This window comes from Crassostrea angulata, chromosome 7 (genome assembly GCF_025612915.1).
Source record: "Crassostrea angulata isolate pt1a10 chromosome 7, ASM2561291v2, whole genome shotgun sequence".
Lineage (NCBI taxonomy): Eukaryota > Metazoa > Mollusca > Bivalvia > Ostreida > Ostreidae > Magallana > Magallana angulata.
Window position 1 is genome coordinate 37,416,747 of NC_069117.1, and position 19,625 is coordinate 37,436,371.

Here is a 19,625-nt window from a genome sequence, read left to right on the forward strand (position 1 = left end):
ATTAGAGCTTATCTGATATCAATGCATTTTATATCAAATATAATTTTGTTTACTGCTTTTGCTTGCTAAAAACTAGTTTACAAAAGTGGTTTGGTGTGGAAATATATGAAATCGAAACATCTTATGTGCAACATGTTCAGAGTGTCTTTAGAAAAAAAATAAAAAGAATGTAATTTCGCGTCAGATATCTTATTGAACATAGGAGCGCACAATATTGACGAAATCTATTTTCATAGACATTTCTCGTTCATTCTCGAAATTTCGCGTAATTTGTCGAGCTACGTGTCCTTGAGATATGAATGAGAGTATTGTCCAATGAAATTGCAGAGAATATATTACGATATCCAATCAAATTTGGACACGATTGGCCGTGTACCAGTGACTGTACACGCGTATAAGTAATAGGCATTTTATATGACAGGTGGAAAAGAAATAAGTCTGAAATTTTGAAGAAACTAAACAGAGGATATTTCAGCGTTAAAGAGTAAGTATTTATTCAATGATATCAAGATTTTCTAGCGTATACTAATGAAGAAATACATGTACTTAACAGCTTGTACTGAATATGCCGGTATTCTACCGGCGTTTTCTCTACATAAGATTTATTGAATATAATTAAATTTTGAAGGAAATTGTGAGGTTGAATTGTTAATAAAACATATTCATTTATATGGGAACAGACGACTACTCTTGTTATAAAAAACGGGTTATTGTTATTTTTTTACCTGCATGCGCAGTATCTTGTTTTAAAAGGTAGAATATGCCATTTATGTTTCTAAACTACAATAAATAAAGTTCATGTGATGGAGTATTAGTTTTTTTCTTCAAATTTGATCAATTAATATCTAATATTCTTTAAAGAATCTTACAACATCATCAATCAACTGAAAACTGGTAACAGAAGAGCCATATGCTCAGTCGTATTTCTGGGTTCCTATGTGGAGTTGTTTAATCATGTTTATGTTTGCTCTCTTGCAGAAATGAGAAAGTTACTGTTTCTTGGTTTGGCCATTTTGTTGGTATCATGGTCCAGAGCTGATGATGATGAGGGTGAGAAGAAAAAAGACAAAGAAAGTATTGGGACAGTAATTGGAATTGATTTGGGAACCACATATTCATGGTAAGTAGCCGCATTAAGTGACAGCTTGGTAGGAAAATTTTTAGGCAGATCAATTAATTCAGAAGAAGAATTGCGGGATGATTAGAAGGAGGAAGTGGTTAGTGGTTACATAACTATTGCTTGGGGCTTTGTACAGTTGTGTAACACGTACCTTTAGCAATCCTGTGTGATGCGATTCTTTTACTATAGAGGTTAATTATTGCATATAATTATGCCAGGACCAATGATTGTTTTCTCTATCCTAAATATTTTATGTGTGTATTTTCAGTGTTGGTGTATTCAAAAATGGACGAGTAGAAATCATTGCCAATGACCAAGGAAACCGTATCACCCCATCCTATGTTGCCTTCACAGCAGACAATGAACGATTGATTGGAGATGCTGCTAAAAATCAGCTGACCTCCAACCCTGAAAACACCATTTTTGATGTCAAACGTTTGATTGGTCGCACCTGGGATGACAAATCTGTTCAGAAGGACATTCAGTACTATCCTTTCAAAGTCATCAACAAGAATGGAAAACCACACATCAGTGTCGAGGCTAACGGTGAGGAGAAAGTCTTTGCTCCTGAAGAAGTTTCTGCCATGGTTCTTGGAAAGATGAGGGAAATTGCTGAAGGATTCTTGGGCAAAAAGATCAACAATGCTGTAATCACTGTCCCTGCCTACTTCAATGATGCCCAGCGTCAGGCCACAAAGGATGCTGGAACCATTGCTGGTCTCAATGTCATGAGAATTATCAACGAGCCGTAAGTATAAAAGTCTTGTATGTTGCAAATTGATGCAAATTTGGAATAAAATGATTGAACTTAACTTTAAATTGCAAGTTTTAATTTTTAATTACATTGGTACATGATTATGTCTTCTTCAGAACTGCAGCTGCTATTGCTTATGGTTTGGACAAGAAGGAAGGAGAGAAGAACATCCTGGTCTTTGATCTTGGTGGCGGTACCTTCGATGTCTCTCTGCTGACCATTGATAATGGAGTGTTTGAGGTTGTTGCTACAAATGGTGACACTCACTTGGGAGGAGAGGACTTTGATCAGAGAGTTATGGAGCACTTCATCAAGCTGTACAAGAAGAAGAAGGGCAAAGACATCAGGTATATATATTGCACATTGATTTACAGTCATAGGAATTCAATGTTAGTTTTTTGAATGTTACTTGATCTAACGGATATTAATCTTAATATTCTAGGAAGGACAACCGTGCTGTTCAGAAACTCCGTCGTGAAGTGGAGAAAGCCAAGAGAGCTCTTTCCTCCCAGCATCAGGCCAAGATTGAAATTGAATCCCTGTTTGATGGAGAAGATTTCTCAGAAACATTAACCCGTGCCAGATTTGAGGAACTCAACATGGTAAGTTGTTCTTGCCATTTTCATGGCAAATTTTATTAGAAATTTTTTCTTCAAATTCAGAATATTGAAGATAAATACTGCTATAGGGGACTTATATTTAAACAAAATTTTGTATTGCAGGACTTATTCAGATCCACAATGAAACCAGTGAAACAGGTCTTGGAAGACGCTGACTTGAAAAAAGAAGAAATTGATGAAATTGTATTAGTTGGAGGCTCCACTAGAATCCCTAAGGTCCAACAGCTTGTCAAAGACTTCTTCAATGGAAAAGTAAGTAAAGATTCAGTCCATATTTAACATATTTTTGATATTAGTATTCATGTGCACACTTAGATGACATTAACAATATTTGATAATGTTTGTGTAATAACTGAATCATTAGAAATATTCAGTATACAGTTGAATGACATAACTGATGTTTGATATTTTTTGTGCAGGAGCCAAACCGTGGAGTCAACCCTGATGAGGCTGTTGCTTATGGAGCTGCTGTACAAGCTGGAGTGTTGAGTGGAGAGGAAGACACTGGTGACCTTCTGCTGTTGGATGTTAACCCCTTGACCATGGGTATCGAGACTGTTGGCGGTGTCATGACCAAACTCATCCCTCGTAACACTGTTATCCCCACCAAGAAATCTCAGATCTTCTCCACAGCTGCTGATAACCAACCAACTGTGACCATCCAGGTCTTTGAAGGAGAACGTCCAATGACCAAGGATAACCACTTGCTCGGAAAGTTTGACCTGACAGGAATTCCCCCAGCACCTAGAGGAGTCCCACAGATTGAGGTTACATTTGAGATCGATGTAAACGGTATCTTGAAGGTTACAGCTGAGGACAAAGGAACAGGAACCAAGAACCACATTGTTATCCAGAACGACAACAACAGACTCTCACCAGAAGACATCGAAAGAATGATCAATGATGCTGAGAAGTTTGCTGATGATGACAAGAAAGTGAAGGAGAAGGTTGAAGCCAAAAATGAACTCGAAAGCTATGCATATTCTCTTAAAAATCAGATAGGAGACAAAGAAAAATTGGGAGGAAAATTGAGTGATGAGGATAAAAAGACAATTGAAGAAGCTGTGGATGAGAAAATTAAGTGGATGGAATCTAATGCTGATGCTGAAGTAGAAGACTTAAAAGCACAAAAGAAAGAGTTAGAAGAGATTGTGCAGCCTATTATGACCAAACTTTATCAGGGAGCAGGTGGTGCCCCTCCCCCATCAGGAGAAGAGGGTGCTGATGAGAAGGACGAGTTATAAAGACAGTTTCTCATTAATTCATTAGTTTTTTTTCATTCATTATCAATCAGGGGTCCTTTGACAAATTTAATGAATGTTTTGTCTTTCAGTTAAGTGCTATCAATTTATATATCTTCTCTCCGTTTTCTAAAATGTAGTCAGCATAAAACACTGATAACAATTTTGGGGCCACAAGAAAGTTTTTAAGTATAAGTAGAAATTCTGTTTATAAAATTAAGGGGCATGTCATTTCCTTTTGGATGAGTGCTTGTATTGTAGAATAAAAGCTCATGTAGCATAATTATTTTTTTTACCAAATCATCATGTATTCCACAGCAGATTTTAGTTTCTTGAGTTTGACATGATGTACCATTGTATAGCTGTTTCTTCTGGCAGAGGTGTGGAGAGAGCATGGAAAGGAAAATTAGCAACATGGGAGATGATGCAACCTTATTCCTTGCAACTTGCATCATAGTAATATGGATCTTTCTGCTCTATTTATTGATGATAGTGTGCTAGTGTAAGTGCTGAGTGGTTGAAATGAGAGTTTCTCTGAACAAGTTTGATGGATGAAATCCATGTACAAGTGAAATTGTTGTTTTGAATGTAAATGTACATGTTTATGATGGATGTTATTAAAATTCTAAAATTTAATTTTCTTTTAATTTTGTCATTTTTCATATTTTGTTGGTTGTAATACTTCCATTGACAAGAAAAAGAAAAACTAACTTAGGGTATATAACTACTTTTTTACATGTAATTATACAAACACCTAGGAAGGGGTAGGGGTGTCCAGTGCCATTGGTAAATTCAAACTTCTTAAAGAAAGTGTAGATTCGAAAGGAATCTGGGCGCACAAGATGATTTAAAATTTCATCAATTTTCCACATTTTTCGAATAATAATCATTATTTGGTCTCTGTTCGATATGGAATGGGTGGAAAATGTTCGAAATGCAAAAAGTCACAAGTTTATCATAATATGGGTCTAAATATAGCAAAAAGTCGGAATTTATGCAAAATCCTTCTTATTTACAGCTGCTTTTAAATGATTTGATGTTTCTGGGCCTTCTCTCCACAAATTTGAAACGTGTAAAAATGACGTATGTCAACATTTAAAAATGTCGCTTTTTAAAGAAAGATGGAGAGAAGATTCAGAAATGGCTAATTATGTACTTTTTCAAAATATTTTTTGGAGGATAAAAAAACAAAACCCAAAGATATGACAATGTTGTTTCAAACACTACTTTATATTCACGTCTACCAAGTATATTCCCTCTATTTCTTATGGAAACTTATAGTGAATTCATAGCTCTATAGAAACAGCCAGACTGAAATCTACACGCCCCGTTTATCGATCGATCGAAATCTACAGCGGCTGTAACTTACAAGAAACTGAAATTAACACGCCCCGTTTATCGATTGTTCGAAGCCTAAAGCGAACTAAGAAAAATTACGGATTGTACGAAATAATCATCGATGATGTCTGACTCAAAGTCTCACAGGAGACGATTTGGCTATTTCTTTTAGCTAACGTACTTATGTACATTAACATCAATTTATAAGATTTTACTAACTTTTCATAATCAATTAGCTGCTCTTCAGTAAACATCAGATATAAAAATCGGAGAGGGCTACATTATTGCAGCTTATAATCAATTTATCACATTATAGTTAAAAAAAAAAAGATGTATCGATCATTGCAGAAAAAAAATACATAACCCGCTAATGCTATCCCGAATGAATCACAAAAGAAAGCATTTTATTGTTTAATTAAATCCCAATTGATTCGTGTTGATGATTCCTGCAAAATTACAATCTTGCGCGCCCAATTTTTTATATAGTAAAGATACCAAGAATGCATGCAAGCCTTGTATCCTCCTGGCAATCTTGTTCATCATACCTCCCTCATGCAAAAGATGATGGGGTATAAGATAGCGCAAATGCTCATTCGTTTTAGTCGTGAAATTCAATTTTGAATTTAGTTTTTTTTTCAATTAAATTTATTCAAATATATTATAATACAAGTTTGCAAAAGCTTAAATTTTTTGAATATTCAGTTTTTAATGTTACAAACTATAAGAAAACCATATTGCCTGAAATTTTGGTGTTATCGAACCCACAACATAAAAACCCTGGTTATATAAGGTTAGCTTATGTCTGGTGTCCTAACCACTGAGCCATGATTTCAAACACAACGAAGTAATGTGTTTATTTAAATACTATGTGTGACACTTGCCACGAATTTACGTTTTCAAAACGTTCAAATGTTGGGATACAAAATGATATTTTTAATGTATAATGGGTCACCTCTCCACGTTTTTGTTGATTGAAATCAGGTTGTTTTCCATTAATAAACCTTATATTTAGACTATGAGGAAAATATGGAGCACAGATCACTCTGTAAAAGAAAATTAAAGGCCTTGAGAAGTTCTAAAAAACGACACTATTTGGAGGTTTTGATACATATAAAATTATGCCTGTTTGAGTCAACATATTCCGATTATTGAACATATTTAAAGGTTAAAAATTGATGATATGATAAATATATATTGCTTTGAATAATTTTTTGTAAAAATATCAGATTTATTGATATTTTAACTTTCTAGTATCTTATCTGTCCGTGTATAGGCATTTTACACCCTTTATTCACCCATCTTCTTTTTGGGTTTTATGCATGCCTACTCATTGTGAGGAATCCAGGGCCAGTCTCAGATTACTGAACGAGAGCCATGAGGAACTTTTCTCTTTTTCATCAATACCTAAAATTATTTTCAATTCACCATTGAGAGAGCAACACTAGAGTTAGTTTTTGAAGGTACGAAATGACTGTCACATTATGATCGATGACATGCCATTGTTATACCCAATGCAACAAAGTTGTGAGGGGTATAATGTTTTTTAGCTGTCAGCCCCGGCCCATTTTTTTAGTAAGTGCATCTCCTCTTAAACCGCTGCACAGAATTTATAAAAACGTTATCGGTATTTGTGTATAGATGTGCATATTACCAGGAATTTCTGATTCCGTTATTTTTCTGGGAATTTTAATGTGTTCCCTTCAGTGCATTATGCGTAGCATTGTCAATTGATGGGGAGTGCGGGGTATGTGAGCTTGCTCACTTTTTCTTTCATTGATAGATGTGTGCGTAAGCATGAATGGGATTGGTGATATTTCCTCCGCGAAAGTGTAAAGGGTCTTATCGGATTGGAGCATAAATTATTCATTAGAACAAGAAAAATTCAATGAGTAGGCCATCAATCAGTAAGCCTATGCGATTCATTAGCTTATTGAAAGATTGCTCTCCGTATAACCATTCAAATTAATTTTCCATTTAACTCTTTCACCAACAGTATTAAACACAGTCTTTATCTACATACCGTTACTAGTATACGAGGGTTGTCCCAAAATAGCGTAGACAAGTGGAGTTATTCAGTTAATCGAAGACAAAGGAAGATGAAATTTGTGCCACAAAGGGTTCAAGAAATTTGCATTCAAATAATGTTTTAAATATTGTTTGAGATTAAAGTGAAATGAAAGAATGTTAGATCAGAAATTCGACATGCGGCTCAATGTCAAAAACAAAAAGTTAAAATCAACATAATGAAAAGAAAATTGCGAGGAAAAGTACTTTTTGAATGAAAAAAAAATCAAATAAAAGATACATTGATATTTGATAATAATTCTATTATTTACTCAGAAAATGTTTTGGCTATTACAAAACTTTTTTTATTTTATTTTATAGCGCGTTTTGTGACAAGTCGAAAAGTTAACTAGCAATAAAATGACGATGTCAGCGTTTAAGGTGGCGCAGCAGTGACTGATACAATTCTGTAAAGACCATGAAATAAATCCTAAGCGGCTTTGGAAGTAAATGAAATTAACAAAATCGATTAGAAATGCGTTTTGTGAATAAGTAGTTAACAACATTTAAAATATTTGAATAAGTATGATGACAATAAGTGGTGAAAAGAAACCCCGAACGATATCAATGGACGTCAAAATGCTGAACGACACATTTCGGCAAGACGGACGTTAGACAACAAGTTTGGAGCCGACAAATCGTTTGTACTAAGGAAATATTAAAAAAAAACAAACAAAAAACTAGAAATAGAACCATTTTAACAAGGCCTTGGACTTTTGGTTGGACGAAGCTATGTATTTATTGCGTCAAAACAAGTTTAAAATGACACTGTTTCAAGCGAAATATGCACCGATTGCATAGTCTTAGCTCAAAAGCCAGACAAATCTGGTTGATTTCAAAGAGCAATGGCCGAGTGGCCAGCAATGAAATAGACAGGCCTACGTCACATTGCTGTTCGACATAGATACCCAAAGTCCAAGCTCTTGTTAAAATGGTTCTAAATGTTGAATGTGCACTCAGGGTACATGTTCAAAGATATTATTTTTTCTAAGACATTTTCGGTAATAAAACGTAAATGTTATCACAAACGATGTGGAGGGTTTAGCAACAACGTAAAACTGGAAATTTCGACGTCGCACATTGCGCCGCCTGAATTTTCAGTATTGTTTGCCAAAGGGTCAGTGAAGAAATCATAGAAGTCTAATGAAATTGCAGTGAACAGATTATAAATTATGTGTCCTGTCTACATTATTTTGGGACAACCCTCGTAGTTTGTCTCTTATTAAAAAAAATACATGTATATGGAAATTAAAATATATAATTAAAATACATGTAAAAACTTGCTTAAGTTGTTGCAAACCCAACGAAAAGATATGCAAAGACTTTTCAATGCATGATAATTATGAAAAAAAATTTAATTTCAAATGCCAAAAAACATACTTGAATAGGAATTGCCCAGATATTCAAAAATACATGTATCTCTGTATTGTCTCCTTACCGAACACACATAAACAAATTCCTGATTAGCCATTTCACTCTATTATTCTTCTACGGTGTTTGGGACATATAGCTTATGTCATATGAGATATACATGTACTGTGATGTATATATAACTTATGTCATATAAGTTGTATAATTATGTTGTATATGTACAATATTTAATATTTTGCTTGCATATTTTCTCCAAATGTCTTTCATAAAAATACAAATTATCCTAATCATATCTCCATGTTGAAAAATATTCAATTTCATATAATATTAATGTTCAGAGAAGATTTTCGACTGCCATACTTGTGAATGGCTATTATCAGTATTCACATATACTTATAGGTAACCTTCCAGGGGCAATGGAATTTGTAGATGGTTTCAACACCTATGGTAATCTGTCTGTTGCTCTGTTATAATCGATAACTTCCAAAAAGTTATAAAATACAATCTTTAATCATAATCAGTATTTCATAAAATACAGTTTTAAATGCAGAATCTTAAATAACTAATTAAAAGAATTCAAATTTTAAGGTCTATTGGTGTCAAAATACATGTACATGAAACTTAATTTTAATGAATTGCATTGTTTTACAAACTCAAAAACTTTGATTACCTGATACCCTAAAAAATTTGATATTTTAAAAATCAATAATAAACAATAAAATTTGCCCATAGTACTTGAGTGCTAGCCTAATGGTACATTAATACTTCAACATGAAAAAACATGTATCTTTTCAGAAGTCCTAGTTGACAGAAAAACATGGTAACTGAAGAAATAATATTTTCATATTTTATATCATTTATTTAAGTTAGGTAAAATCATCTTGAATAATTTTCAAGAAAAAGATATATGCAAAATGAATAGTAAAGTCATACCAGTAGGATAATTATTTTGAGTTTCAAAAAAAAAGTTTCTTGGATGCTGAGCTAAATGAAAAATGAGAAATATTGGCTGACGGTTTTAAGGAAAGTTGATTACCAATTAAACTCACAGGGACGTCAAGGTCAGAAAATTATGACAACTGAATTGTACCTTTGTATGAAGTTTGATGAAAAAATAATGAACAATTTCCTTGAAACTTAACAAAACACTGAGCTTAAATTAAAGCTTGATTGACTGACAGAAGACAGCATGGCAAACACTATATGCTTCTGTCATATGTACATGCATAAGATGCGTGACATGCCGGTACATGTATATAAACAGCATTGTTTCTTTAAAATAATTTGGTGTCCCTCCCTTAACACCTTAACTTATGAGTCACATCCCTTCGATGACACCCTACCAAAATAATAGGTAATGTATTGTATGTGTACAGGAGTAATTTTTTAAAACAGCAATCCCCCCCACCCCCCACCCCCCCCCCCCCCCCCCAAAAAAAAAAAATATAAAAAATATATACATAAATGCTATGAGACACATACGCATAGAGCTACTAAGGCAAACACACAAATGCTAAATACCAGGCTTGATACCATAATAAAATTTGAAGCTACATGTATATCTATCTTTAAAGATAACATTGGAATTTGCTCAGCCTATGACACCATATCTCTTCCTCATGGTGTTACAACATGGTGTGATTATTGGATGAATGGGTTGGCTTGCTTGTCAGGATCCATTATGCTGTTCTGGTCCACTGGGTATAACTGTCACAGAGGGAATGAGGAGAGTTTTCAGACTTTGGTTTAGCTGATGGATTTCCTCATCTTGCTTCTCATACATTTTCACTGCCTGGGTAAACCGAATGATTCCTAAATCAAAATTAAACATACATGTATTAAGTATTTGCTCGTTATGCACTGGTTTTGAGAGAAAATCTGAAATTAAATCATTATTGGTTTTATCATTTCCTTATTTCATTAAATTTAGATCCTCAATGTTCCTGTTTAAATGATATGTTGCTACAAGCATCTAATCCTTGTAGCAACATACCATTAAACGGAAGCATTTTAGGATCTGAATTTAATCATTGATAATTTCTTGGAATACATGTATTACTATTATCATTATTAGACATGTTTTTTAAAGTCTGGCAAAAATAAAGTGTCTTGCAACAAATTTGTCACACTTGGATATTACCGGTATATTAATAAAATTATCTTAATAAGCCACAGAGCAAATATCCAGCATATCAAACATAATAAAGAGGATCGAACTCTATATTAACAATGGATAGCGTTCTTTAATTAATTTTATATACATGTATCAATTTTCCTAGATAGAGAATTTTCATAACATTCATAATTAGTGGCAAATGGGAAGAGTACTTAAATAATGTTGACAGCTTGATAGATAATTTTTCATCAAAAGTGTTCAACACTGTACATATTGCAGCTAGTCTAACTGTTGTATCAGAAAATAATCACCTTCTCCATCGGATGGGAAACCATATCTCTCGATAACTTCCATCTGGATGTTAGTGGCCACAGGGAACACAATCTGCATTGTTCGCAACATGTCATTTCCAGCCGATTGCTTGGCTTCTTCTAAGCGTTGAAAGTTTTCTCCCTCTTTTAGTGCATCAAGTATGTCACTAAGCGCATCTACAAAAATACAAAAATTTCTATTTACCCTATAGATACATGTAAGAAGTCCAAAAATCTAAACAAATATATACCTGGTAATACCACATTGCAACTGTTTTGGAGACTTGATCACATATCTTATATATACAAAATATGCACCTTTGATGTTTCTAAATATAACTATATACATGTAACTATGTAGTAAGATAAAAAAAAAATATCATGTCTTAAGAACTCATATAACTTGGATTTATCAATTATCTATTGATCAGTTTAGTACATGTATTTGACAGATTTCTATCTTCTAGTAAGTTCATACTCTGGTGTTTCCTAATACCAGTTACATGTAGCATTTTTACATTATGGTAACTTGGTCATCTTTGCAATAGTTTTTGATCTGCACGATTATCTTTGAGGAGAAAAGCAGATTAGAAATCCTGGGCAAGCAAAGATGAACCTTAATTGGATTGCCATGTGAACTTGATTGCCATGTGCCTTTATCAAATGACAATAAACTTAATATGCAATCATACTGCATAGTCACTTGTGTGCAACCTCTATCCTTAGTGTATTTCTGAGGTTCTCTACAGAAAGAAGAACAAATTTTTTCATCATCTTTCTCTGGATAAGATTTTCAAAAAACAAAACTTGTTTTTCATAGGAAATATGATGTCATGATCGTAGACTGAGAACCCAACATTTAGTTCAAATTAAGCTTATGCTTCAACTACAATCCATACCTGTTAACCTTTCGAAGCTGCTATGTGGGAGAATCTCCCCCTTACCAACTTGGCTAAGGGGGAGATTTTGCGTAAACGACGTTTTTTCACGTGAAATACTGTTAGATACCTTATTTTACCATTGTAATTAATGCATTTGCAATCATTTTAAATTTTATTATTTCTATGAACACCAGTGTGCAATTACAACTTGTGTTGTGTTCAGAAAACTATTAATTTGTTTGCATAGTACAATACAAGAAGTCAATAGTGCCACTTTTTATATCAAGTCTTCTTATTGTTGAGTATTGAACCATCACTGCATGCTGACATCTAGGGTAAACACAGAAAATTTATTTTGCGTATTTTGAATATGCAGTGAAACCCAGTTAAGAAAATACCATTAAAATTATTTTTTGCCTTATATCTAGGATAGATTTTTAATTCACAAAACAACATGTATTTCTCCAGTATCATTTAAAAATGATCTCTGTTGTAATGTCTATAGCATCCCTGTAATTCATAGTACCGGTACTATAAACTTTAAAAACTGTTGTGAAATGCTTTTACACTTTTTTCTCGAGCTTCACTTTTATCGGTACCTTGTATAAACACTCAGTGTTCCAAACTCACTTTGATTTTTACAGACCGTGCTGTCCAGACAGAATTAGTCACGACTCACTGCACGTGGCTTGGGTGCTTTACCTGTGCACCTGTTAAGTGACACCACTGGCTGTGTATTGTTTTCTTTGGTGTTACAGATGTTTTAAGCTTTCACTTATTTTTATGCATTACTAAATACGTAACTGATTTAAGTCAAAACCGGAAGTAATCGTAAAAAGTAAACTGGACTATTACATGTCATACTATGATCATGGTAGACAGTACTTTGATGGATTTTGATATATTCAAGCTACACAGCAGCTTTTTTCACTCAAAATCAGAGAAAAACCCGCAGTGGTTGTTGAAATTTGCATGTAAAGATTCAAAATTGGGAGGGGGGGGGGGGGGTATGGGGAAGACAAATACGATTATGGGAGAAAATTGTCTCCCGCGCGGGAGATAGGTTGGATGCGGGAGATCTTAGATTTTTAAGCCGTTTTGCGGGAGTCTCCCGCGCAATGCGGAAGGGTTAACAGGTATGCAATCGCAGATAGAAAAATGTGCATTTCAAACAAATTTTGTTTTCTCTAATTTGTACTGTGTTTATACCAAATGGTCTGTGCTCGGCCCAACAATCACACCATTCACACATCAAACTTTAATTCAAAATGAATTACATTAAACCTTTTTGTATTCTCTTTTGAGAAGTGGACAGGCAAAGCCTACATCCACATGGGTGTAGGCTATGCCTGTCCACTTCTCGAAAGAGAATAACCTTTTTGTACTTCACTGTAACTGCACATCTCATCATATTTCCTCAATTTAGAAACAAAAATATGAATATTCAAAGGAAACTCTAAAGACTTACTAGCAGAGAAAAATTTCAGAGAATAAGCTAAACCTTAATTTCCATTAAATGAATTCAAAAGGAACCGGTTTTATACTAAAATGCAGAACAGTACAGATCAGAGCCAACCTAACACCAGAGTAAACCCCAACTAAACCCGGGTTTACTTTCTTGGTTTACTTTTAGAAAATTTGGGTCCACTCGGAGTTTACTTTGGGTTTACTTTGGGTTTACTCGAGAATAGCTTTTGGAGTCAACTATAAGCACTGAAGTGTGAGGCAGACTTGTATTTTATCTTATCATCTTACTGCCTGTGATCCCTGCCCCTTGTATATTCCGAATACACATGTAGCGTCTGCTTTCGGGGTATACTTCTGACCGGGGTTTACTCTCTGTGTCCACTCTGGGTTTATTCTGGGTCCACTCTAGTTAACCCAGAGTAAACCCAGAGTTTAGTTGGGGTTTACTTTCTGTTAGGTTGGGTCTGATCGGTACTGTATCTGTGACAGTCCTTATAAAAAATCCCACCATCCTTATTATTGTTTTGTCTTTAATTTTGCTATTTACATTATTTAAATGTTATGATCACAGCTACAATGAAAAACAAAAAAAATAAAACCGGTTATAATCTTTTCGTAAAATATAGTTTAAATGAGTTTAAATATTCTATCAAGCATGAAAAATGAAGAATTCTCTTACTTTTACAATCTTGTAAGGAAAAATGTTGCAAGGGAGCTGCCATCTTGAAATTTTTATATTAAGTTGTACTAAATCATTTCCTCGCGTTGCCCAAAAAATTACGGAGAATAGGTGTATAATCATTGCAGCATTTTTTAATACGCATCTTTGAATCTTTAAAAGCCCCATTTGTAAATAATATACGTTTTTCACCTTAATCGAAATATTAATTATCGTAAGAATTAACTATTTTTTACCGGAAGTCATTCAGCAACCATGCCCTCCATAGACGAGTATGTCTCTCTAAAATTTTTCAAGAACATTAAAATGACCGTTGTTATCGTTTTGTATCGTTATATTTAACATTTATATACATTTCATTGTACTTTTAGCTCAAAACCAATTAGTTGGGCTGAACAAGTTGAACAGGTGGAGGATGGTAAGTGGACATATTGTGCGGTCGGTAGATATATATCGACATAATTATGTGGCATGCCGGCATATTGTGAAAAACAGAATGTAAACATGTGAAACAATGTAAATAAATGAATATTACATTATAAAACAAACATAGTCTGCAGTATTGTAAAAATACTGTAATATCAGAAGTATATACTGAAATAAAAGCTATGTGTTTTTTTTTCAAAATATTGAATAATTTATTCAAGATAAGGTAGATAGGTAGGAAGATATTTTTTTGAGGGGTGGGGGAGGGAATTTGACAATTTTTATAACAGCAATTTGACGAAAATAGTTGTATATAATGTGCACCCCCCTACTTTTGGCATTAAAAACATACTTCGGTTGTATAATATGCCAGTGTTTTTTTTCCCATCAATTTAGGACTGGGGCTCTTTTAATATTGGGAATTATAGTGAAAAACGGGAAAATTAGGAAAATTTGTTTTAATCGATTATAAAGAAATTTAATGATTTCTATGATTTATTTAAATACTAATAAAAGCACAATGCTTCTTTTTCTAGAGTTCTTGAAATTATTTACTATTATGTTCAGTCTTACTTGGAAATTTTGAAAACTTTTTTTGTAAATTGGGAATTTCGAGTCCAAAATTGGAAAATTTTTAGGAAATTTCTGATTGGTACTAGTCAAGCCCTATAAAACATTGTACGCACCAAGACTTTTGACCAAAAAGGCAAGGTAAATCAGGGGAACGTGTTCGAAGAAATGTTTACAGACGATTTTAACAGTTCCAATCCAACAGTTCCAGTCCAACAGTCAAAATGCTGGACTTTTTTTCGTATAGAGTTATATAGTAACTGTTTTACAGGGGTATAACAATATTAAATATAGTTAAAATGCTTTGTCTGAAAATGTTGCGAAAGCTACTGACAGGGGCTTTTTGAAATTTCAAAAGATGTATTGAGTGTACCAGTTTATTGCATGGATTAAGCTGATCAAATGCAAGTTAACCTTAATGTGAATAAAGGGTCATGCTCATCAGTTTATACTCATTTTAATATTTTGTGGTTTAAGGAGTTCTTCCTCCATCATCAGAGCAGTATGATGAAGAAAAGGGCATTAAAGTTGTCACAGAATTCAAGTATAACGAGGAAAACAAAATGGTCAAGGTACTGTCCACTGATCCTAAGCTAATCAAATTCTTTCAATGTTTTGCAAATTACTGACTCGAAATGTAGTGTTGATTACAATATATGTGCCATGATGGCCATGTACAAGTTAATTACTATTAAAGTACTATAACCTGACAAGGATAAGTATTCTTCCTCAACTAAAATATGAATATCTTACACTCCACAGGTCATTAAAACATACAGAGTAGAAAAGAGAAAGGTGCCCAAAAGCATAGCAAAGAGAAAGGTAATTTTATAACATTTTTGCACTATTTTTATCTGAGAATTGAAAAATATGTAGTTAAATATCTATAGTTGACTATGTCAGGCATTGTGTGTGTATTGATTATCTGTGAAAATAGTTATTGATAATGTTGTAATGGCTGTTTGTTATTATGAATTCACATGCTTTTGATTAACACCTCACAGAAATATCCATGTGAAATTAAACAAAAGAATTTTCTTCATTCAAATGTTAACTTGTTCCATATCACATCTCAAGAGTTGACAAAGCAAGTTCGTATGAAAAATTTGTTTTGATTTATTTAACTTATGCATATACAACATATGCTAGTGTAACAATTGGACTAAGGTGAGCAAACAGTCTAGTTTTTGAAGTTAAATTAATATCTGGAAAAAAAACTTCTATAGACATGGAGGAAATTCGGAGCCGCAGAGAGAGATCCACCTGGTCCAAATCCAGCTAATACTATTGTTCAAGTGGAGGAAATCAACATGCAGTTTATTCACAACAAGGAGGTAAATATGTGTAAATCTAAGTACTTTTTTTTCATAAATCATACAAAGGACTATGTGCAGTATTATACATCCCTTCCCCCCCACAATTAAAGTTCTACATGTATAACAAGCTTTAAAAATATGGATGAAGATGGTTGAAATCATATTAATAGTAAGTGTTTAAAAGGTGATCGCCAAAGTGATGTCATAATGTAGAAATGACATAATGAATATCGTCTTATTTTGATAAACTAATGTTTTGAAGCAAAATATGGGTGTTTTCTGTTAGTTTTTTAACTGGGTAACATCGAGCGCATGCTTGCTCAAGTGCCATTTTTAAATATGATGTGTATTTGTAACCATACAAACAAAAATATGTAAAATTCATTTACTTGAACAGACCTGCGTTTTATGCTTCCGAAGGCAAAATCTGAAAAAAAAGGACAATATTTTCATTTGTTTGCAAAATTGCCGGCATTGGCCCATTTTGGTGACGTCATAGAAAAACAGCTAATGGGCAATTAATGACTTATATCAAGATTAAAGTGATGGACATCCTCAGTATAATGTTTTATGAGGATTTGATTTATTTATGATACCATTTAAAAATTTGTTAAAATTGGGGCAGATTTTTGACCATATCAAATATAGTCCTTTGCTGATTTTTTTAAGCTACAATGTGAAATGCATGTTGATTCTTTTTTTAATTCTACATGATTGTATCTATTGTACATTGTAACTGTACACTATACATGTATTTTTAAAAATCTTTTTATCCTGAGAATCATAATTTTTTTCTTTTTTGTTGGGTTTTCTTTGGCTGAAAAATTTTATGAGGGGAAAACAGGTTTGGTTGGAAAAAAATCTACTTCTTTTGCAAGGGGAAAGAGTCAAAATTGCATATGTACATATTTTAGGACCTACATTCAAATTGGCTGTAGAAAAATCACTATTAAATAACATATTGCTGTTGGACAATTATCTACCGTATTTTTCTAGAGCGAGGTAGAACACAAGGCCACTGAACTCTCTGTAGGCTTTCTTCTTTCTTTCATCTACTCCACCTGTACTCTAGCTGGGTCTCATATATGTAGTAGTCATGTCTGTTAATGTATATATAATTATAATCTTTTCCAGGAAGTACAAGAACAAGAAGATGACCCATTACTGAAGTTGAAGAGCCAAAAACTGGTATCCTGTCGTATCTGTAAAGGCGATCACTGGACTACAAAATGTCCCTACAAGGACACTCTTGGACCTCTTCAGGTAAAACTTAAGAAAAGTAGAACTTTGTTAACTTTTGGATTTTTCAGCAGTTTTGATTATTACTAAGATAAACAGAGTCACAGACTGGTTTTTAGTTACATATCACTTTAATTTTTATCAAATTTAAAATGCAATATATATAGCCAGGTAATTACGTCATTATAGGTGGGGGAATTCCCCGCCTCCTGGTCCAAGAAATAACCCGTGACTACCACTATTTATAAAGATTTTGAATAATGTTCCTTTAATGATTTTTTTTATATCAGTATATATGAAAGTGATACTGATGCATGCTTTGTTTTTCATTTTCTAGGAGAAGCTCCAAGATGGAGAGAAGCCGCCTGTTGGAGATGCACCAGGACCACCAACAAGTCAAGGACCTACTGCCCCTGCCCCCACCAAGACATCTGGCAAATATGTGCCCCCGAGTCTCCGAGATGGGGTCAACAAAGGCCGCGGGGAAACCATGTCCTCTAAAAGGGGTCAGTCTATCAGATGACTTTATAATTTACAATGCACTGTCATACCCTAATGAATGATTTGAAATGTTGACTTGAATTTTGTAAACTTGAATTTAAATTTTTGCTGATGCTTTCTGTAGATGAGTCGGCCACCATCCGTGTTACCAACCTGTCTGAAGATACTAGAGAGTCCGACCTGCAGGAATTGTTCCGACCATTTGGACCCATTCAGAGAATCTACTTGGCAAAAGATAAAAATACTGGCCAGTCTAAGGTTTGTCAACTTATCTGTAATTGATGTATAAGAACACTTGACTTAAAAATAAACTCATTAAATTTTTTTGTATGGTAAATAATATTTATTCTCATTCCCCTTGCTTTTCCAATGCTTTGTAGGGATTTGCCTTTATCAACTTCCACAGAAGGGAAGATGCTGCAAGAGCTATTGCTGGTGTGTCTGGTTTTGGATATGATCATCTCATTCTTAATGTGGAATGGGCCAAGTAAGTCTGATTTTTTTGTTAGTAATTTATGACCCCTATAGCATATGCTTACATCTGTAATAACAATCAGCGAAAAGTGATTAAACTGCCTACATCAAGGAACTGGAGGAAAGAATCAGAGCCTGGAGTTTTCACACACCTGTGTGTACAATGACCTTGTGTGTAGTAAAAGCCAGGTATATCAAATCGGAATTCAGATCAAGTCTTTGTATACGTTTACAAAATACGGATGCTGTTTCCAGATACAACAAATAATATCTGCATTTAAAACTTGAAAACATTTTATGACAGAGTCCTAACCATCTGCCTTCTTTCTTCTTTTACAGACCCTCTGGCACCAGCTAACTTTTCAACACCATCATATTTATTGCGACACTGAAGTCAGACTGGCTTATTTCTTGGTGGATATCTCAATAATATACATTCAATATTGTTTCATTATCTATGATAAGTAAATGTGTAAGACTGCATTATTTTATGTTGTTTTTATGCCCCTTTATGTAGGGTTCTATTAGACCTTTGATCTCATATGACATGAAAGTCAATAGAGATGTATTCACTCCCTCTGCATCAGAAGTGCAAAACAAAATGATATGTACCCTTTCTCACAAAGGAGGAATAAAACATTAAGAAATCTCGCACCTGTTACTCCAGTGTAAGTAAAGAGCTGTCTTTCCTCATATCAAACCCACGGTCTTTATATAGCTCTATACCATCTACAGTTTAGTCCTTAAAAAGATTCTTAAGGTAAAAATAAAGAAGCTTATGCTAACATTTAATCATGCAATTGCTGAAAATTACATACCAGTAAATGCTGAAAATTACATACTGGTAAATACGAGTATGTAATTTTCAGCAATTGAACGATTACATATTAGCATCATTATGCAGGCGGGTTGCGCCCCAACAACTCGTCATTTGAATTCATTGGACTTTGTTACAAAATCGATTTATACATGTAGCGTTATCACAGACAAAGGCACAAAAAAATGTAAATATACGGGGACATTTCATTCTTGTTGCCTGTATATGAATTTTGTTATCAAACATTGAAAATGTTGATAGGAAAATACTGTTTACTTGATGTCGGGTACTTCACAGACATCAAACATTGTTGGCCACAG

General features: G+C 33.8%; 3 protein-coding genes across 3 annotated transcripts; 2 read left to right on the top strand and 1 right to left on the bottom strand.

Annotated features, from left to right (window-relative positions):
• The first annotated feature begins 331 nt into the window (after positions 1–331).
• Positions 332–4,371, top strand: LOC128192997 (endoplasmic reticulum chaperone BiP). Its single transcript, XM_052866150.1, has 7 exons — positions 332–484; positions 979–1,120; positions 1,389–1,868; positions 1,991–2,221; positions 2,317–2,476; positions 2,597–2,746; positions 2,914–4,371. The coding sequence occupies exons 2-7, from the start codon at positions 981–983 to the stop codon at positions 3,736–3,738; spliced, it is 1,986 nt and encodes a 661-aa protein (XP_052722110.1). The 5' UTR covers positions 332–484; positions 979–980; the 3' UTR covers positions 3,739–4,371.
• Positions 4,372–9,956: 5,585 nt separating this feature from the next.
• LOC128191895 (protein C10-like) lies at positions 9,957–14,035 on the bottom strand. The gene is made up of 3 exons (XM_052864261.1): positions 13,963–14,035; positions 10,936–11,112; positions 9,957–10,320 (listed from the first exon to the last, which is right to left on the bottom strand). Exons 1-3 carry the CDS (start codon positions 14,003–14,005, stop codon positions 10,178–10,180), a joined length of 363 nt encoding a protein of 120 aa, XP_052720221.1. The 5' UTR covers positions 14,006–14,035; the 3' UTR covers positions 9,957–10,177.
• Positions 14,036–14,163: 128 nt separating this feature from the next.
• Positions 14,164–18,969, top strand: LOC128191894 (eukaryotic translation initiation factor 3 subunit G-like). The gene is made up of 10 exons (XM_052864260.1): positions 14,164–14,234; positions 14,334–14,380; positions 15,436–15,530; positions 15,721–15,780; positions 16,185–16,292; positions 17,409–17,537; positions 17,851–18,019; positions 18,139–18,272; positions 18,395–18,501; positions 18,828–18,969. Exons 1-10 carry the CDS (start codon positions 14,218–14,220, stop codon positions 18,844–18,846), a joined length of 885 nt encoding a protein of 294 aa, XP_052720220.1. The 5' UTR covers positions 14,164–14,217; the 3' UTR covers positions 18,847–18,969.
• The last annotated feature ends 656 nt before the right edge of the window (positions 18,970–19,625 follow it).